Consider the following 22,431-nt stretch of genomic DNA (forward strand, 5'->3'; position numbering starts at 1 on the left):
GACTGGGGCTTTGCTCCTTATCTTCTAAAGAACAACATACTTGTTTCAGAATAAATCCCCTCAAACAATACTTGATCACCTTACCCAGAAGCCCTTTCATTTTCCTCACTCATTTGTTTTAAACAGAGTTAATAAAAATACAGGTTTACATGCTAACTGAGGGTTGCAGCTAATCCCTACAAAACACATTGGAGAAATGAATCAACTGGATTTTAGTTTTCTTCTCTCTAGAAGCAGCCTACCCCTCCTTCTGCTCCGTACCTGACAGGTGCACCTCTGCTCTGTGCAGGTTTCAGCATGACTGTCACTGTATTGTCAGTTTGGTTCAAAGGTGTCTCAAGTTCATAGGCTGGCATAGAAGGTGCTGGGGAAAAGGGCATAAGAGGGAAGACTCATTATTTCTGGTTGATTTTCTTAGTGTACTTTCTACTTTCTTTTACAAAAACAACAACAGCAACAAAACATTAAAAAGCACAGAGCACTTAATTTAAATTACAGCTATCAACTGACCAGTGGCAAGCTTTATGTATATTCCCTACATAGAACAACAGGGAGGACTGTGAAAACCAGCTCATATTGACTGATCCCTCTGATCCTGAATAGAAGCTGGGAGAGGGTATAGGGGGGTGTGAGTGCTGGTGACTTCTGCTTCTTCATTTAGATTCTGGTGAAATTTGTGTAGTATGCTTTCAAAAATTCATCAAGATGTATACTTAGAATATGTGTGCTGTTTTGTAAAAATGCTATCTTCCATAAAACATATACTTAAAAGGCACAGTTCAGTTTTGAAATAATAACTGGGGTCATAAAACTGAACTTTGCAGTTCTTTCATTTAAGTAAAAGTTTCTCATGTATCAAAGATCCATGAGGAGGGGCATTAATCCATTATGTCCCATGGTCTTATATATAAGACAGGTATAAAAACTCGAATCAAGCAAGGTGTCCTACAATAATGGGTGTCTTATATATAGGAAGACGGGACCATAATGGAAACTGAAGAAAGAAAGGCTTGGGTTTAACTTTTGTTATGTTTTATTTTAACTAGGGTAAAAGCTTATGCTTAAGCTTATGCTTAATCATCTCTGGAGCTTCAGTTTATGTATCTTTCAAAGTAAAGGAAACGACACTGTAATTCAAAGAGACAACAAGAGAGAACACTAGGCAAATATAATTCTATGAACATTAGCTGTCTTCCCAATGTGAATCCTATTTCCAAGGTCTTTTTCTGGCATTCTTTCTTTTCTACGTTGCTAAGTCTCAGTACAATAAGATAACAACAACACTTTTTGGTAATTATGCCCCCATTCTAGGTAAGACAAAACACTGCATACAGATGTGATGTGGGGGGGACACAGCTTTCTACCACCCACAGGTAGATGTGTCTGATAAGGTAGTGGGAGATTATTTCTTGCAAATGTAGTTTTAAAAATCATCTTAAATATAAAAAAGCTTTTACATAACAGACATGAGTTATTTCTCAGCTCCATCTATCACATTTTCTTAACATTCAAAATTGACACCAATTCCATTAAAAATTAACTCTAACCCACACTACAGAATTTTTTATATAAGCATAGTTCCCTTTTTCAGGTCACAAAAATAGAAAATAGGGCCCATAAATTAACATTTTAATTTAATAAAAAACAAACAGTATTCTTGATGAGCCCACATGTCAAGGGTTTTTTTTTGTTTTGTTTTGTTTTGTTTTTGCTCTTTGGACTTAGAACTTTTGAAGTTGGTATACCAACAGTGATCAGACTTACACTGGTTGCAATTTTTGGTTAATAAATATGGGGAAAGTGGATTTTATTCTAAAAGAATATCCTCCTTAAGATAATAATATTTGAAAAATGGTTTATAGTAAAGAAAATATTTAAAATTACTTGGAGGTATTCATATTGGCATGTAATGTCTCATTAAGTCCCCATGATAAATTGATGCACTAGATAATATCATTTAAATTCTTATGTAGAGGTAAATTCACTTGATAAAGATCAGAAAAGAAGTCTGCAAAAATCATAAATTAAAACCCAAATTTCCTGACTCCAAGTTTAGTGGTCTATTTGTTCATTTGTACAAACTGTGCCATTTTTTAACCTTCCAAGGATGATCTCTTTTCCATCACTTTATTGTTCCTATAACCTAATGCCTTATATTGATCTAATGTGCATTAAATTTCAAGTCAAGTTTGCTTGTATAATAAAAAAGTTTCCCTTAAGTTATAATTTCTTCAAAACAAAATTCAAAACATTGGTCTCAAAACCTATCACAACATTCTATAAAAGTCTAATTGTGGTATTTGCTTCCTTCTATTCCAAGCAAAAACTTGTGCTGAGTTAGGAATAAATATAGAAATCAGGCTAACACCCTGGCTGATATAAAGTCACTTCCCTCCCCAACCTCTATCTCATCTACCCCCTCAAACAGTCAAAGCCAAGACTCAAATACTTCCCCACACATACCCAAAGGAGTTAACAAAATGAAAGAAAAAGAAAATATCCATGGAATTTTGTTTATTGTGGTTACATATCCCATACCAGATGGCAACTTCATTTCCTCTAGTCTAAAGTAAAAAAGACATTTTCTGCACAATTGAAAATGCCCAGAAATATTTCTCAAATTATGTCTTTGGTTGCATGAAGTAAATGAGTCTCAAAAAAACCTGGAGGCCCTAAGAGCCTCAAGTCATCTTGGTTGTTACCTCTGTCTTTAGGATGGAAACCCACTAAAAGTGAAGGCCAGGGAGGGTGATCCCTCTGGAAGCAGACTCCATATGATGTTACGTTCCCACTCAACTCTTAAGACAGAGATTTCTCTGGCAAGGCTTCTCTGGTTGGTGACTTGGTATGGCCAAGGGGATAGATGAGAGAGTGCCTTAATAGAACCTTGTGCCTCACATTCAAGTCCTCCTAGGCACACTGCTAAATCAGCAGCCACTTCTTAACGTATGAGGACTTTAAGCTCCATAATGATAAATATTGAGAGCATTTCATTTAATTCCATGTGTTTGGGTTTCATATGAATAAAATATATTAGGCTGTGTGAGCTTTGCATAACTTGACAATGAGAATGGAGAAGTACAATAATGCTACTTCTGACAAAAGGCATAACTCATGAATGCATAATACCTGATATTTTGGTGGTGAACTGGTTTGTTGCTGGAGGCCCAAAACCCTTAGCTGTGCTTGCTCGGATGGTGAAGGAGTACGTGGTTCCCGGGTATAATCCAAAAAACAGAAAATGGGTTTCATTTCCCAGTTTTGAAACTCTTCCACTCTGGTTGGATAAATCTATTTCTGGGTCAAAGGAACTGACTGCTTTGTAAGTGATCTGCAAAAGAAGAAGAATGTGATAAAATATCTGGAGCAGATGGACCCAGATTGAGACTTTATCCAATAAGCCCTTCTGATGTATGCACTGTCAGATCCTTTATGATAAGCTCTCCTCTTCACTAGACTCTTCAAATCCTGAATCCAGTGAAGGGATGCAGGAACTCAGTCAAAACTGATAGGAGTTATTACCTTTATAGACAGAGGAACTTAGAGTCAGTAGATTAGAACGTAAAGGATGGATTCACATTTAAGCTGATACCTTGAAGTTGTTTGCTTTCAAAATGTCATTTTTGTAGAACTACATAACAGCTGGTTTAGAACCAAATAACAAAAGAGACAACTAGCTCAAACAGACAAGGCTCTGACAAGCATAAGGCCTCATCTCTAATCTAGTGGCCATGATTTGATTTAGTACTGAATAGGATTATTGTCTATTGGGAACAAGGACATTTTAAGTGTTTTCATCAATGTAGGCACAGAGATCTGCTCCAAAAATAAATCCAAGATATATGCCAGGAGTTGCTGATGCTGCAAAAGGAGTGCTCATTATGGGTCATACTCATTAATTTACTAATTTTTTCAGAGAAATATTGTCCAACAGAACTTTCTACCACAATAGAAACGCTCTATTCTGTACTATTTGATACGGTGGCCATGCCACATGTGGCTATTGAGCCCTTGAAATGTGGCTATAGAGACTGAGAAACTGAAAAATCCATTTAATTTAATTTAATTAACTCAAATTTCAGTTTAAATTGCCACAAGTGACTGCTAGCTGCTATATTAGGGAGTGCAACCCTATATATTTTCATATTTGCTACATAACAGATACCTCATGCTGGATGAGTCTGGAATGTTTGAAAATAAATATAACATAGATGCCTTTAAATTTTGCCCCTTCAAGTGATTTTTTTAAAAAGATTTCAGCATGAGTAGTTCATCAACTATTCAAGAACAAGTACTTTAGTGGTGATTACTAACTTCTACTGGTTGTAATGACATAATTTTGAAATGTGGCATATTCAAGTTTTAAATTGCAAAACTGAGCACTTTTCTTATGTGCTTAGGTAAACTTACTTATAATTTATGTGCATGAACACTAACACTGTTATTATACGAAGTGATAATTGACATTCTTTCTTCTTATATTTATACCATGTCATTATAATTAAGAAGACCTCTCAGAAAGAATATTTAGATTGAATCAACTGAGCTTTGGCAAGGAAATGTTTGCTCTATGTATTAATCACTGAAAAACATAACACACTCAGAGTCAGGCTAAAGGTATGTTGTTAACCCTCTAACAAATATCCCTGAGGAGGTTAAGAAAGTCAGGAAGAAACAAGACCCTATCTACCACCTAGCTGTTAAGGGAGGAACCTCTCAGCACAATACCCTCTGTGTGTGTGTGCTTGTTTGAGTGGTCTTCATTCTGGAACCCCCAAAGAAAGGTGCAACTCAAAGAAGGCAGAACTGAACTATGATGGTATAATGCTCCCTGAAGTCAATTATGCATTCAATCGCACATTCAGAATGTGTTTGTGGTGTGGCCTACAGGCCAAGCACTGTGTTCTGAATCATGGTGACATGCACAGTGACTCATATACTGTACCTGCCCTGAAGTGGGTAAAGATCTGGTGAAGTGAAGAGTTAGGATGCAGGAAAAGCGAAATAAAGACTAGCACTGCCCTTCAGGGCTATGTGGGTCTTCTTCATTTTATTGACTTGATTAGAAACTTTAATAGGACACAAATGCACACAGAACAAAATCCAAATTCCTTTGCTTGGTTTTTCAGACTTGCTTTCATGTGCTTCTACAGACTCATTTCTGAATACATGACACTGCCACATTATGTTACCCTCTGACTTTTAAGGGGATGAGTCCCACAAACACTTATGGGGTTTTTCTAATACTGCTCTTGTTCATAAGACTTTCACCTGCCTGAGAGGATAGAGTCACCTCTGTGAGGTTTACCTATTCAGATTTGCTGATTCTATTCATGCACTGACTGAATACAGGGATGCTGCAAGCATGGCTATCTTCAGGAAGCTAAGTATCTGGAGAATTCGTCGGGGAACTGGGGAGACCTGCAATAAGTAAGTTAATAATTCTACAACATGAAGAATAGAAGAAACAAACAAGGGTGGTAAGATAAAAGGTTTTGTTGGGAGAGAAGTGTCCATACACAGTCATTCAGAGTGATCGGTGAAGGAAATGCCAATGACATTGAGGAGATCTGAACTTTACGGAGGATCAGTCAGATCGTGAACTTGGGGAAGAACAGCATGAACCAAGTCCATGAAGCAGGATTGTGCTGGCCCCAGGTAATGAGCAGACAGAAAGTCTGTGTTGTCTCTGGGCGCTAAAGGAGTACACAGGGGCTATCCCATGCCTAATTCTGTACCCCAAGATTAAAAGCTCACATACATAAAATGGGGATACTTTAAAAAAATATATACATATTTTTTGCAACAGGGATTGAATCCAGGGGTGCTTAGCTACTGAGCCATATCCCTAGACTTCTTAAATTTTGAGACAGGGTCTCACTAAGTTGCTTAGGGTCTCACTAAGTTGCTGAGGATGGTCTCAAACTTGTAATCCTCCTGCCTCAGCCTCCTGAGTTGTTAGGATTCCAAGCCTGTGCCAATGTACCTAGCTGCCTTTGAATACTTACGAATGTGAAAATAAAATAATCTGATTTATCTTATATCACCTTGGATATATATCACACACACACACACACACACACACACACACGTTAGATCACCTTGGATGGAAGATTTATTTGATTGGAGGGGACAATAAAAATAGCAGGGAGACCACTAGGAACTATGGCAGATCAGATGGGTAGAATTAAAGTACAGGTGAGAGAATATTGTGGCTTCTACTAAGGTGAGGTAGAGACAGCAAGAAATTAGTAGTGTTGGCATATTTCAGAGATAAAATAGACAGAATTCACTGAAGGATTGGAAATGCAAAGAAGATGGAAGAATCAAGAGTAGGTACTATGTTTCAGGGTGAGCAACCCATTGAATGGGTGGGAACCCATTGAAATGAAATGGAATAAATGAGAAGGAATTTACAGATGGATGTGGATATGTCAAGTTTGAAATGCTTTTGACAGACAAGTGGACATATGTGCATGACATGAAGATACAATGTGAGATAGGGCTAGGATGGAAATGGAGACCTAGGGGTGATCAGCATTGGAATGATGTTGGGATGGTTTAGAAATGGGTGGGGTCACAGGGAAAGAAGCTTAGAGAAGAAAGAAGTGGCCCAGAAGCAGGTCCAAGAAGGATAGAGAAAGAGAAGCCAGCAAAGGAACAGAGAAGCCAGAAGAAAGTGAAATGACAGAGGAGAGGAGACAGGAAGGGAAAGAGAAAAGAGGTGGGTGAACAGTGCAAGCATGCATGTACTCTTGTCACAAAAACCATCAGCAAAAAGAGAAAGTGTTCCAAGAAGGAAAGGCTTTTAAAGAGAATCACGCAAGACTGAGACAACAAAGTGCTCATCCATGCCTCTTGCCAGAGTTCCAGTGTTCCTTATTTGCAAAGCCGTCCTAAGTGTGGTCTACCAATCACCCATCAGGCACACACCTACTGCTGAGGCTGTGTACCTAAGCTTCATTTGGTGATGAGTCAGGGGGTGCTATAAAAATCTCATTCAGTCTTAAATCAGGATCTAAATGTTGAAGGATCAGAACATTTCATGTAACTTTATCTCCTTTCTAAGGAGTGAATGATGTTTTATCCTTGTTTCTGATTCTACTGTTTAGTAAATCTTAGGCACTCAGTATATATTTACCTAAAAAGACTCCTGGGGTATGCAAGTGTGTGCATGTGCCCCTGTAAACATACTATTGTAAGTGGGATCTTCCCTCCACCAGCACAGACTACAAAGCAAATGGTTTACTAAGGGGCTCTCTGCTGCTTGGGGTTAGGGTGGGTTTGTACTAGCCCATGGCCACATAGTAGCAGGATGTGCTACACTGGGGGATCTTTTTTTAAAATTATTTTTATATATTTTTAGTTGTTTATGGACCTTTATTTTATTCATTTACTTATATGAACTCTTAGTCATGGCCTTTACCTATAGATCCTCTTCCCCTGTCCCTGTAATATGCACATAAAGGATAGTTCATGCCTCCTGAAATTATGAATGATCTTCCTCACGCCTAACAACAAGTATGTTGTACATATCTGCACACATAAAATTTCAGAAAGCCCATGGCTCCCCGTCTCCCAAACCCCTTCACAGAACCTATGAGTCTGAATTCTAAGAATGAAAAAAAGCTCTTTAGGAACAAGGACTACCCATTCTATTGCCTGCCACAGAGATAAGTCAGTGAATAGCTACAGGACTGGGCAGCAATTCTCAAAGCACCAAGATATACCTCCACTCTCAAACCTGCATGCATCACATCCTGCTGGAAATTGTTTCTTTGCTTGTTCATTCAATAACTGTTTATTAAGTGCCTATTAAGTACCAGGCACCTGGAACAGCAGCAGGAGTCTCCCAGAAGGAAGCTGTGGGAAAGTTTTTACACCTGCACCAAGATGCTGGCTGAGGATGGAGAAAATTTTAATGAAGCCTCTTTAAGGAATCCTGCCTCATGTTGCATCCAATGTTATGGAATGTCCCAAGATGAAAGTCCTGATACATAAACAACATGGTGAGGGAGGAGGGATAAAATTTAGGTGAGGTGGAATGAACTGTTGTTTATTTTTGGATGATTTCTGATTATGTGCCTGGTATCTTCCCAAATTCTTTTTTCCTTCTCTCCTTAAAGTCTCAGATTCTAAATTGAGAGCTTCAGAGAGAACCAAATGTAATAATGTTTTAGGGAATTAAAATCTTCCAGAGAGCATGAGTTGATAGTAATTGCTGCCAGTATAAAATACAGACTTTTCATCAAGGCCTGAGCAATTTACCCTGTGAACACAAAGGAATGAATAATTAAATCTGATTTCAGCGGAAGAAAGTACCTATGACACTTCAAAGGAAAGTACAGTGTTTGAATGCCATACTGAAAAATCAGCAGATGTACCATTGGAGGAGAGTGGAGAGATAACATAGGAGAACAGAGTATACCAAAAGTAGGGTGATGTGAGAATTTAGAAGGTTCTAGGAGAAAACTAAATTTCATACACACGACTCATTAAATTTCAGGGAAAATGCAACTAAAGATGAAGCAATAAATATAAAGTGGAATCAGATGATGAGAGGCATTGAATATATTGAAAGAAAAATTTTTGACATGGCCCCTAAAGTCTTATTACTTCTACATTACTAACTATTCCAGTTGATGGTGATTAAATGAGTCCCTCCCTTCCAGGATCTTGAGATGTCACACTCCAATCAGTCCAAATCATCTAACAAGTCCAGACGTGTCCATACTTCTTTACCAAGTGCCTGAGCAAAAGTGCACTTTAGATTCTATTCACATATTAAAAAGAGCACCTGACTTTAATTCTTTCTATAGTAAGTTGCTGATAGGACAGTTACTTCTAGTAGAGAAAGGAGAGCATCTTTTCTATTTTTATCTCTTCCACTATCTTACACACATGAAATATTAAAAAAAACACACCCACAACCTGTTAACCAGAAGTCCAGAATTTACTCACTAGACAATTGAGAGATATACATAATAAGGTTATGAGGCATAATGCAAATATCTGGACACATATCCTTGTGCATTTGGGAATATTAGTGATTTATAAACTTCTAGAAATAGGTGTGATAAACAATGTTTAAATTTTGATTTGTATTCTCAAATTGCCTACAAAAAGAGGTTGCAAAAATACATGCATGTATACATTTCTCCATGTCACTAAGAAATGATATTATACAAAGTTAAATTTTCTGTACACTTGTTTTACTTCACTGTTTAATCATTAGTAAGGTTGGGTAGGCATATTTCCATATACATGCATGCCTGTTAGAGTTGTGCTCTCTTATTCTTTGTTATTTTCTAATTTTTTTCCTTTTAGTAATAAATCTGCATTGAGTTTCTATATTTTACAACCACTAGCCTGTTGACTGGCATAAGTATTAAAGATAATTTCTCCAAATTTTCTGTTTGTATTTAGACTTTCTTCCTTACATCATTCATCATTCAGTAGTTTAAATTCTTATATAACCAATCAGTTGATTTTTAAAATGACTTCCAGGGCTCTATGTTAAGCTTTGAAACAGACATTACAAAAGTGTCCTCCATATTTTTCTTACAGGGTTTTTAAAAGTTTAACTTTTGTGTTTAGTTCATGAATCCATGTAGTATTTATCTTTGTATAATGTTCATATATGGCATCTTATTTTTGTAATTAAATGCTAGGTTTTCTAACATTTAATAATTTACATTCACCTACATTCATAAATAAACTTGCATTATAGTTTCTTCTTATAAAATTTTGGGAAGACTTGTATCTAGCTGTTGTTACTTTTAAAAATTAAAACAGAAGCAAGGATATTTTGTTTTGGATACTTCTGTACTTAAAATATTCTTTCAGAGAACAGTATTTCATTTATAACTTGTCAAAATGGGAGATTTTGATTCTATTGGGGAAGGATGTAATTACTAGATAACTGATAAAACTCAATGACTGAAGTGAGAAATCAGGTATGAGAAGGGCTAGAGCCAGAACAATGACCAGGACAGAAAGGCAAGGCTAGTGTGGGGAAGAAGAAAGATGAAAGTTAAAATATAAAAGAGAGGTCAAAGACTAAAACTAAAAATACTGTACATTTCCGTAACTTCTGGAGCAAACAATGCTGTCAGCATTTTTCAATCATCAATGCTTTGGTATGTTCTTCACAAGATGCAAAAAGAAAACTCAGGTATAATGTAAATCTAATATATTCATTTACATCTATAACATCCAATGTGCTTTCACTTCTCTCTTTAAACCATCCAAGTTCATCGCCTGCTCTAAAGAGATACTTGTGTCAATTATTACTAAGTTTTTTCCAATCATAATAATTTAGTTTGCCTTTTCTCTTTTTACCTATATTCGAATGATAGAATCCACTGTTCCTATAGTCCCTGCTTCTTTTAAGGCAGCTGTTTGGATTTCTTGGCCTGATGTCTGTCCCAGAGAAGACTATGGTTCTCCAGAGACAGGACCCAGTCTGGTTCCACACCAATCTCCAGCTCCAGCAGGATGCTATGTATTTTGCAGCCTCTAGCACACATAGGCTGAGGGAATCACAGCCCACAGGTGCCTCTCTGCTACTGAAGGAGCCTACCTAAGGCCCATGACAAAGAGCCTGGGAGCATCCTTCCTCCCTACTTGTAGAAATCAGGGGAGAAAGACAGAAGAAGAGTTGGTGTCCAGAAAACATATTTAATCTCTTAAGCCCAATTCACACATTTGACATTTCCCCCTTGGTTCCACTGAAAAATGAGCCAACCCACTCTACTTACAAATATCTGATTTTTAAAAACTTGATTTATGACACATTCATGCATCTCCATTGTACCAGCATTTAGATCAGTGTTCAACTGGGAGATCCTGGCTGCTGAGTCAGAGAGATTAATGGTCTTCCTTTGAATTATTATTATTCTTGCTGTTTTCATGGTACAGTTACTTATCACACAAAGATATATGTCCAGTGGGATTTGAAAAAAGAATCTTGCTAGTATTTTCTGACTGTCTAGAAAGCAACATGTGGCTTTTAGGACAGGTGAACTTAACTGCTTGGATCTTAAAATGCATTTCAAAGACTATGCCTTTGCCAGTTTAAAAAAAAAACAAAAACAAAAAAAAACAAAATCCTGTTATTCTTAGGTGAGAATCCCTAAAACTGAGGTATAACAATGGTCATAGGGTCACAGATATGAACTAGAGGAGTCATTTCACTGAGAAAAAGTAAATCCAAACTTGTTTGATGTGATTATAAAACTTAGCTCCATAAAAGCTGAGCCATGAATTTTTCATAACACTCAATTCTTTTAAAATAAAGCAGCCGATGAACATGAACAGTAACAGCATAAAATCAACTTCTTTTATCTTTCTTCATTTTGCTTTCACTTAATTTTTTTTTGCATTTCAATACCAATTTTCAAAAGGTATAAGGAAACATAAATGTGAGGCTAGTAGGGTCAGAGAAGGGGTTTACTGGTGAAGACTGTCTGACAGCTCATCTGCACAGGCTTTTGTCAGAAGTTCTGAAAGGTATTCAGGCAAAGGTTCCATATGAGAATCTGCCATGATTTTTAGAAACCTTACAACATATAATTTTGTTGAATTTGCATTCAAATAAATGCTAGCTTAAAAAAAATACACCTGCTTGTTTCTATGACAATAGGCACAGTGAAATGATGCTCACACAGATGTGATGATGAATGTCACCCCATTATTGCCAAGAGTTTTTTCCTTGAACAATTCATCAAATTCTTCCCTGCTATCTATCACTCAACCATTTGATATGCCTCAGTAGACAAAACTGTGTCAATGAAGTCTAATGAATGTTTTTACTAATATTAAGAAACCAAATGGCATTATTCTATGGTTACTCCTAATATAATTTTTTATTGACCTTGCTAATTAGACAATCAATGTTCTTCTATAATTCAGTAGAAAAATATTTCATGGCTTAGGATTTAGTGTTTGCCTCGTAATTGATGTATGTTTCAAAATACTTTGGTTTACAATACAGATGACTTTCTAAAATGTTATGTTGTGTTAATACATAGTATAATCCAAAAAATATCCAACTCATTTCAATATGCATTTTTAAACTGCCATAATTAAAAAACTCATTTTAAATATTTGGCTTCTGTATAATAACCATAATAACTATAGAAAGCATTAAACTTCTCAAAAGTTTATATATATGTATATATATGTTATATATATGTATATAATATATATGTATATATATTATATATGTTATATATATATTATATATGTTATATATATGTATGTATATATATATATGTTATATATGTATATATAATACATATATTTAAAATATATGTATTAAAATACATATATTTTAAATAGTAGGTTATAAGAAATTATACTGAAAAATTACATTACCAACAAATATATATATACTACCTCATATAAAGTGATGACACCATAGGTTTGAGTTGGTTCTCTCCATTGAAGAAATATCTTCTCTTCAAAGGTACTTCCTTGAATGGATTCAGTAGGAACAGCACCAGGAACTAAAGGAGGATGGGGAGAGATTAACTTGTGGCAATAAACTAGCCCCTACCATTACTCCACGTAGCCGTTTAACCCTTTATTGAGACATAAACTTTTAATGATCTATATATACATTCAGATTTCTACTCAAAGTCTGAAATCTAAAGCCATTTTAGCTACACTGCCTTTACAGAAAATGTAATCATTTTTTCTTTAAAGTTTATATCACTTAGACAAAGCTCAGTATCTTTTAAATAAACTTTTTTCATTCTTCAAATAGAAATGAAAGATATGGAGCAATGAGAGTCAGTATATACTGCTCATGGGAGTGTAAGTTGGTACAGTCAGTTGGAAAATAAATAATATTTAGTAAAGTTAGAGATGCATCACAGACCATAGTGACCCAAAAATCATACCTCTGGATACAGTCCCTAAAAAAATTCTTGTACATATGTACCAGGAGACGTTTGCAAGACTTTAACACAGCAGTGCCTTTTAAAAACAATAATAATGAATATAAACTGAAAACAAACTAAGTGATTTAATAAACTACATTATAGTCATGATAAAAGACTAAGAAAAGTGAAGCAAATGACAGTTATCTATGTCATCACAGATATCTCTTAATATTGAGTGACAAAAGCCATGTTAAAAAAGATATATATGAACTACTGTAATATTAAAAATACACACAAAATGGAAGCTGATGTAGATTAAATAACAACATAGGTTTTATAAAAATTATTTGGTTTATATTGTGTGAGAAAGTTTGATGCTATTTTTTCAAAACCTAAAATATGAAACACCTTCTTATAAGTTTGCAAGGAAATCTAATTGACATAAGGGAAGACGGAAATTTTCTTGGCAATTTTCTATAAGATAAAATTTAATACTATTATTTTAACATCATTGTCCTTTTACATTCTGTCTCTGAGTATGTTTTCTATCATACACAATTAGTGCACTGATATGTCAATCCTACTAACAGGATGTCTATACTATTTATAAATAAACACATATTTGGGGGTACATGATCAGATTGCTGGAAGATTGAGTAAGTTACCCAAAAGTGGCTGGAGGGAAGTCAAAGGTCCTGATTTCAAAGTTTACAACAAAGCTACAATAATCAAGACAGTGTGGTTTTGGAATAAGGACAGACATATGAATTAATGGAATACAAATGAGAATTTCAGAAGCAAGTCATTATGTTTACAGTCAAGTGACTTTTAATGAGAGTACTAGAAAATTCAATGAGAAAAAGATCTTTTTCACAAATGTGCTGACACAAGTGGGTCTCTGTATTCAAAAGAATCAGGTGGGATTCTCTCTCATGCCATTCATAAAAAATACATAAAAATTGATTAACAACCTAAATATAGGAACTAAAACAAAACAAAACTCTTGGAAAAAACCATTGGTGTAAATCTGAATCTGCATGCCTTTTATTAGGCAAGGATTAGATATGATACCCAGAGAAGAAACAATGACAGAAAATATCAACAAAATGTACATTATTAAAATGGAAAATTTTCATGCTTCAAAGTGCAATACTCAAGTGAAAAGACAATACACGGGTGGGAGTTTTTGAAAATTATACATCTGATAACAGACTTATATCTAGAGTATATAAAGACCATTAAAACCTAACAATAAGAAAATAACCTAATTAGAAATAGAACTGTCCATTTCTCAATAAAAAGTTCTCCAAAGGTATACAGATAGCCGATAATCATGTGAAAAGATATGTAACAACTTTAGCCAGCAGGACACTAAATATCAAAACCAAAATGAAACATCATCTCACACCTACTAGGATTGCTGTAATCACAAGACAGATAATAACAAGTGTTGGTAAGATTGCAGAGAAGCTACAAACCTAATACACTGTTGGAGGGAATATAAAATCAAATAGCTACTTTGAAAACAGTCTAGAAGTTCCTCAAATGGTTCAATATACAGACTTACAATATGACCCAGCAAGTCCACTCTTAGCCATATATACCCTAGGGAACTAAAAATCTGTCAACTTAAAACCTTGAACATAACTATTCGCAGCAGTATTATTCTTAATAATAAAAAAGTAGAAACAAACCAAATTTTCATTAATTGATGAATGAATAAACATATCTTAATAATTTTTAAAAAGGGGGGGGCTGGAGAAATATTTTAGATCATGTGATGATATGAAGAGTCTTCTAACGGTTGACAAGATTCTCATAGGCTGAAAGACTGCCTGCGATTTCAAAAGGAAGTAAGAATTTAAAAACTAAAGTCAAAAAATAAAAAAAAAATAAAAAAAATAAAAACTAAAGTCACTTTTTAGATGAGGAGATACTTAGAGATGTTATTTAGAGCCTTTGCAATTATTCAAAATGGAGCTAAATACTATTTAACAGAAAAAAATGCTGCTTCAGATGGCAGGCCTGGGTGCTGATTTAAGACTCTCCAATAATCAAAAATTGGAGTTCAGGGGGGCGGGCCAAGATGGCGGCCTAGAGGGCGGCTGCATTTCACGCTGCTCCAGGACGCAAGATTCAAAAGAGGAGATAGTGAGAGACTTGGGACCAACTCAAAGCTGCCGGGTGAGTCTCTCCTGTTGGGGAGGCGTCCCGGATGGGGCGGTAGCCCCGGAACGCAGGGAATTTGTGAAGTGGAGTTGCTCGGCGAGACGCCCCTCCCCCCACTGGAGCGGTAAACACGGACAACTGGGATCATCGTAGAGGAGGCGGCTCAGCATAGCGCTTGGACTCGAGCAGCCGCTGGGGCTCCGGGCGGCTGCCTGGGGAGGAGCTGCGTAGTGAGCTGTTTGGACCCAGAGTGATCGCTTCCGAACACCGGGGGGTTGCCCGGAGGAGGAGGAGAGGCCCGGCGGGTCGCTTGGGTCTAGGAGTGACTGCATCAGAGCCACGGGCGGTTGCCAGAGGAGGAGCTGCGTGGTGAGCTGTTTGAACTCAGAGTGGGCGCTCCTGAGCGCCGGGGGACTGCCCGGAGGGAGAGGAGAAGCGCGGCGGGACGCTTGATCTGGGAATGACTGCATCAGAACCACAGGCGGTTGCCAGAGGAGGAGTTGTGTGGTGAACTGTTTGAACTCAGAGCTAGCGCTCCTGAGTGCCGGGAGGTTGCCCGGAGGAGGAGGAGGAGCGCGGCGTGTTGTTTGACCTGGGAGTGACTGCATCAGAGCTGCGGGCGGTTGCTGAAGGAGGAGCTGCGTGACGAGCTGTTTGAACTCGGAGCAGCTGCTCCAGAACACTGGTGGCCTGCCTGGAGGAGGAGAGCGGTGGGACGCTTAGTCTGTGAGTGACTGCATCAGAACCACAGGCGGTTGCCAGAGGAGGAGGCGAGTGGTGAGTTGATTGGACTAAAAGCAACCGCTCCGGAACACCGGTGGCCTGCCTGGAGAAGGAGCGTGGTGAGTCACCTGGTCTCGGAGCCACCGCTCCTGAACACCCGGGCGGCTACCCCAAGGAGGAGGAGGAGGAACAGGGCGGGTCACTTGGACTTGGAGTGACTGCCTAGGGCTACGGGTGGTTGGTGGGAGGAGGAGACCCAAAGTGAGTTGTTTGGATTCCTAGTGACTGCGTCGGAAACCGGGCGACTGTCCGGAGGAGGAGGTGTGTGGCGGGTCTCTGGGTCTCCGAGCTATTGTACGGGGCTCCAGGTGGTGGCTCAGGGGAGGGGCTGCATAGCCAGGCGATTGGTGCAGAGCAGGGTCCCAGGAGCTAGGTGGCTTCTTGCTGGAAGAGCCGCACAGAGACACGCCTAGGGGCGGAACGAAGTTTCCAGGGCGGCGGGCAGACTCTCTGGGAGAGGCAGCCTAAGGAGACTCGCCTGCGAAGGGTGAGGCTCCCAGGCCCAGGACGTAGGTCCGGGCCCCTGGGATCGTTGCAGAAGAAGACAGCCCAGCCCAGGTGGTAGTTGTAGATTGAGGGGAACCTCTAGGAGGGCAACTGACTAGCAAAACGTCCCCACCGAGTGACTCTTCCCGGCCAGGGGAGGTTTTCCCACAGGGACAGTAAAGTCAGAGACATAGGCACAAACAGGCCTTGCCTCAGCCCGCAGCCTACTTCCCCGTTGGATGACCATTGGTCAACAAGTGGAGACACCTCTGCCCACTAGCAGGGAATATACGCCACCTGAGGGTCACCACCCTAGAGAGGCAGCTTCTTCGTGGAGCTCTGCATTATCAACCTCCTCCAAGACTTCAAGCTACTGAAGGATAAGAGGGGATATACTAACAATCTTCAGGGACATTATAAGTTGATAGAGGAAATCTGAAATATCTTAATGACCCACTGATTCCTGAACAATATGAGAAAACAAGGGAAGAAAATGCCCCAAACAAATCTAGATGTTACATCAATAAAATCCAACGACAGCATGGCAGAAGAAATGACAGAAAGGGAGTTCAGAATGTACATAATTAAAATGATCAGGGAAGCAACGATGAGATGAAAGAGCAAATGCAGGCATTGAACGATCGCACCAATCGACAGTTAACAGAGCAAATTCAGGAAGCAAAAGATCATTTCAATAAAGAGTTAGAGATATTGAAAAAAAACCAAACAGAAATCCTTGAAATGAAGGAAACAATAAACCAAATTAAGAACTCCATAGAAAGCACAACCAATAGGATAGAACAGCTGGAAGACAGAACTTCAGATATTGAAGACAAAATGTTTAACCTCGAAAACAAAGTTGAACAAACAGAGAAGATGGTGAGAAATCATGAACAGAATCTCCAAGAACTATGGGATATCATGAAAAGGCCAAATTTGAGAATTATTGGGATTGAGGAAGGCTTAGAGAAACAAACCAAAGGAATGAACAATCTATTTGAAGAAATAATATCAGAAAATTTCCCAAATCTGAAGAATGAAATGGAAAATCAAGTCCAAGAGGCTTATAGGACTCCAAATACACAAAATTACAACAGACCCACACCAAGGCACATTATAATGAAAATACCTAACATACAAAATAAAGACAGAATTTTAAAGGCTGTGAGAGAAAAGAACCAAATTACATTCAGGGGGAAGCCAATACGGATATCAGCAGATTTTTCAATCCAGACCCTAAAAGCTAGAAGGGCCTGGAACAACATTTTTCAAGCTCTGAAAGAAAATGGATGCCAACCAAGAATCTTATACCCAGCAAAACTTACCTTCAAATTTGACGATGAAATAAGATCATTCCATGATAAACAAAAGCTAAAAGAATTTACAAAAAGAAAGCCAGCATTACAGAACATTCTCAGCAAAATATTCCATGAGGAAGAGATAAAAAACAAAGAAGCAAATCAGCAAAGGGAGGAATTATCCTAAAGGAACTGTCAAATAAAGGAGGAACCAAGATGTGTCAAAAATCTTAAATATGAACCAAATGACTGGGAATACAAATCATATCTCAATAATAACCCTGAATGTTAATGGCCTCAATTCATCAATCAAAAGACATAGACTGGCAGATTGGATTAAAAAGAAAGATCCAACAATATGTTGCCTGCAAGAGACTCACCTCATAGAAAGAGATACCCATAGACTAAAGGTGAAAGGATGGGGAAAAACATACCATGCACATGGGCTCAGCAAAAAAGCTGGAGTATCCATCCTCATTTCAGATAAAGTGGACTTCAAGCCAATGTTAGTTAGAAGGGATAAAGAAGGACATTTCATACTGCTTAAGGGAAGCATAAATCAGCAAGATATAACAATCATAAACGTCTATGCCCCAAACAGTGGCTCATCCATATATGTTAAACAAATCCTTCTCAATTTTAGAAACCAAATAGACCATAACACAATAATACTAGGTGATTTTAACACGCCTCTTTCACCACTGGACAGATCTTCCAAACAAAAATTGAACAAAGAAACCATAGATCTCAATAACACAATCAATAATTTAGACTTAACAGACATTTATAGAATATACCATCCAACCAAGAGCGAATACACTTTCTTCTCAGCAGCACATGGATCCTTCTCTAAAATACACCATATATTATGCCACAAAGCTAATGTCAACAAATACAAGAAGATAGAGACACTACCTTGTATTCTATCAGATCATAATGGATTGAAGTTACAGATTAATGAAAGAGTAAAAAACAGAAACTACTCCAACACCTGGAGATTAAACAATATGCTACTATATGATGAATGGATAACAGAAGATATTAGGAAGGAAATTAAAAAATTCTTAGAGGTAAACGAGAACAAAGAAACAACATATCAAAATCTCTGGGACACTATGAAAGCGGTACTTAGAGGAAGATTTATTTCATGGAGCGCATTTAATAAAAGAAGTAAAACTCAAAAAATAAATGACCTAACACTACAGCTCAAAGCCCTAGAAAAAGAAGAACAGACCAACACCAAAAGTAGTAGAAGACAGGAAATAGTTAAACTGAGAGCTGAAATCAACGAAATTGAAATGAAAGAAACAATACAAAAAATTGACAAAATAAATAGTTGGTTCTTCGAAAAAATAAACAAAATTGATAAACCTTTAGCCACACTAACAAAGAGAAGACGAGAGAAAACCCAAATCACTAAAATTCGGAATGAACAAGGAAATATCACAACAGACACGACCGAAATACAAAACATAATTAGAAACTATTTTGAAAATCTATACTCCAACAAAAGAGAAAATTTCGAAGACATCAACAGGTTTCTAGAGACATATGAATTGCCTAAACTGAACGAGGAGGACATACACAATTTAAATAGACCAATTTCAAGTAATGAAATAGAAGAAGTCATCAAAAGCCTTCCAACAAAGAAAAGTCCAGGACCAGATGGGTTCTCAGCCGAGTTCTACAAAACTTTTAAAGAAGAACTCATTCCAATACTTCTCAAAGTATTCCAGAAAATAGAAGAGGAGGGAACTCTCCCAAACTCATTCTATGAAGCCAATATTACCCTGATTCCTAAACCAGACAGAGACACATCGAGGAAAGAAAATTTCAGACCAATATCCTTAATGAACATCGACGCAAAAATTCTCAACAAAATTTTAGCAAATCGCATACAAAAACATATTAAAAAGATAGTGCACCATGATCAAGTGGGTTTCATCCCAGGGATGCAAGGTTGGTTCAACATCAGGAAATCAATAAATGTCATTCACCATATCAATAGACTTAAAGTCAAGAATCACATGATTATTTCGATAGATGCAGAAAAAGCATTTGATAAAATACAGCACCCCTTCATGCTCAAAACACTAGAAAAATAGGGATAGTGGGAACATTCCTTAACATTGTAAAGGCCATCTATGCTAAACCCATGGCTAATATCATTCTTAATGGTGAAAAACTGAAAGCATTCCCTCTAAAAACTGGAACAAGGCAGGGATGCCCTCTTTCACCACTTCTATTCAATATCGTCCTTGAAACTCTAGCCAGAGCAATTAGACAGACCAAAGAAATTAAAGGGATACGAATAGGAAAAGAAGAACTCAAACTATCCCTATTTGCTGATGATGTAATTGTATACTTAGAGGAACCAGGAAATTCCACCAGAAAACTTTTAGATCTCATAAGTGAATTCAGTAAAGTAGCGGGATATAAGATCAATGCACATAAATCGAAGGCATTTTTATATATAAGCGATGAATCTTCAGAAAGAGAAATTAGGAAAACTACCCCATTCACAATAGCTTCGAAAAAAATAAAGTATTTGGGAGTCAATCTCACAAAAGAGGTGAAAGACCTCTACAATGAGAACTACAGAACACTAAAGAAAGAAATTCAAGAAAACCTTAGAAGATGGAAAGATCTCTCATGTTCTTGGATAGGAAGAATTAATATTGTCAAAATGGCCATACTACCAAAAGTGCTATACAGATTCAATGCAATTCCAATGAAAATCCCAATGATGTACCTTACAGAAATAGAGCAAGCAATTATGAAATTCATCTGGAAGAATAAAAAACCCAGAATAGCTAAAGCAATCCTTGGCAGAAAGAGTGAAGCAGGGGGTATCGCAATACCAGATCTTCAACTCTACTACAAAGCAATAGTAACAAAAACGGCATGGTATTGGTACCAAAATAGAAAGGTGGATCAATGGTACAGAATAGAGGACACGGACACAAACCCAAATAAATACAATTTTCTCATACTAGACAAAGGGGCCAAAAATATGCAATGGAGAAAAGATAGCCTCTTCAACAAATGGTGCTGGGAGAATTGGAAATCCATATGCAACAGAATGAAACTAAACCCATATCTCTCACCATGCACAAAACTAAACTCAAAATGGATTAAGGATCTCGGAATCAGACCAGAGACCTTGCATCTTATAGAAGAAAAAGTAGGTCCAGAGCTTCAACATGTCGGCTTAGGACCAGACTTCCTCAACAGGACTCCCATAGCACAAGAAATAAAAGCAAGAATTAATAACTGGGATAGATTCAAACTAAAAGCTTTCTCTCAGCAAAGGAAACTATCAGCAATGCAAAGAAAGAGCCTACAGAGTGGGAGAAAATCTTTGCCAATCATACTTCAGATAGAGCGCTAATCTCCAGAATCTATAAAGAACTCAAAAAACTCTACACCAAGAATGTAAATAATCCAATTGACAAATGGGCTAAGGAAATGAATAGACACTTCACAGAAGAAGATGTACAAGCAATCAACAAACATATGGAAAAATGTTCAACATCTCTGGTAATAAGAGAAATGCAAATCAAAACCACCCTAAGATTCCATCTCACCCCAATTAGAATGGCAATTATCAAGAATACAACCAACAACAGGTGTTGGCGAGGATGTGGGGAGAAAGGTACACTCTTACATTGCTGGTGGGGCTGCAAATTAGTGCAGCCACTCTGGAAAGCAGTGTGGAGATTCCTTAGAAAACTTGGAATGGAAACACCATTTGACCCAGCTATCCCACTCCTTGGCCTATACCCAAAGGTCTTAAAATCAGCATATTACAGAGATACAGCCACATCAATGTTCATAGCTGCTCAGTTCACAATAGCCAGATTGTGGAACCAACCTAGATGTCCTTCAATTGATGAATGGATAAAGAAAATGTGGTATATATATACAATGGAATATTACTCAGCCATAAAGAATGATAAAATTATGGCATTTGCAGGCAAATGGATGAAACTGGAGAATATCATGCTAAGTGAGATAAGCCAATCTCAAAAAACCAAAGGAAGAATGATATCGCTAATAAGTGGATGATGACACATAATGGGGGTGGGAGGGGTTAGTGTTGGGGTTGGAGTTGGGTTTGGGGAGGGGGGCGGCAATGGAGGAAGGAAGGACTGTATAGATGGAGGGGAAGGGTGGGGGGGGAGGGGGGGAAGGGAAAAAAATGGCAGAATGAATCAAACAACATTACCCTATGTAAATTTATGATTACACAAATGGTATGCCTTTATGCCATGTACAAATAGAGAAACAACATGTATCCCATTTGTTTACAATAAAAAGAAAAAAAAAAAAAAGAAAGCACAAAAAAAAAAAAAAAAATTGGAGTTCAGAAAAATCCTTAAAAATCCTTGGATTTATTAGCAGTCTCATTTCAAAATGAAGTTTATGTTGATTTCCAGTGTACAAACTCTAACTAGTATAATAAATATGAAAATAATGATCAGTCCTCAGTTGAAGAAATCTATGGGAAACTACACTGAAGCAAAGAAAAATAGCTGCTTAAGTTATGACACAGGCAAGTTGTTAGAAAATTTAAATCCCAGGCTGAGACCAGAATGTTTATCATAATCAGAAGTTAAACCCAAACAGGTCATGCCTAGAAAATTCTACAAGCCTCTTTCTCTTTGCACGGACAGTGATATCATATCATCTTATGATATCATCTTCAGTTTTCTCATAGTATCAAGAATAAGCTGTGAGTGGTTCTGTTACCTTGTGATATTTATTATTCAAAATACTCATTAATCCAGTTACAGATAAGGACAGTT

The 22,431-nt window shown here is 37.4% G+C and overlaps 1 protein-coding gene across 9 annotated transcripts in view; it reads right to left on the reverse strand.

Moving 5' to 3' along the window:
* Ptprm (protein tyrosine phosphatase receptor type M) overlaps window positions 1–22,431 on the reverse strand; it is an 819,218-nt gene that overhangs the window by 323,255 nt on the left and 473,532 nt on the right. For all 9 annotated transcript variants that reach the window (XM_047526252.1, XM_047526251.1, XM_047526249.1 and 6 more), the window contains exons 9-11: window positions 12,400–12,509; window positions 3,130–3,331; window positions 262–364 (exon numbers count right to left, since the gene is read on the reverse strand). In XM_047526252.1, coding sequence (XP_047382208.1) covers window positions 262–364; window positions 3,130–3,331; window positions 12,400–12,509 — 415 coding nt within the window. The remainder of the gene's footprint in view (window positions 1–261; window positions 365–3,129; window positions 3,332–12,399; window positions 12,510–22,431) is intronic.

The sequence above is a fragment of the Sciurus carolinensis genome, chromosome 15 (assembly GCF_902686445.1).
Source record: "Sciurus carolinensis chromosome 15, mSciCar1.2, whole genome shotgun sequence".
NCBI classification, from domain to species: domain Eukaryota; kingdom Metazoa; phylum Chordata; class Mammalia; order Rodentia; family Sciuridae; genus Sciurus; species Sciurus carolinensis.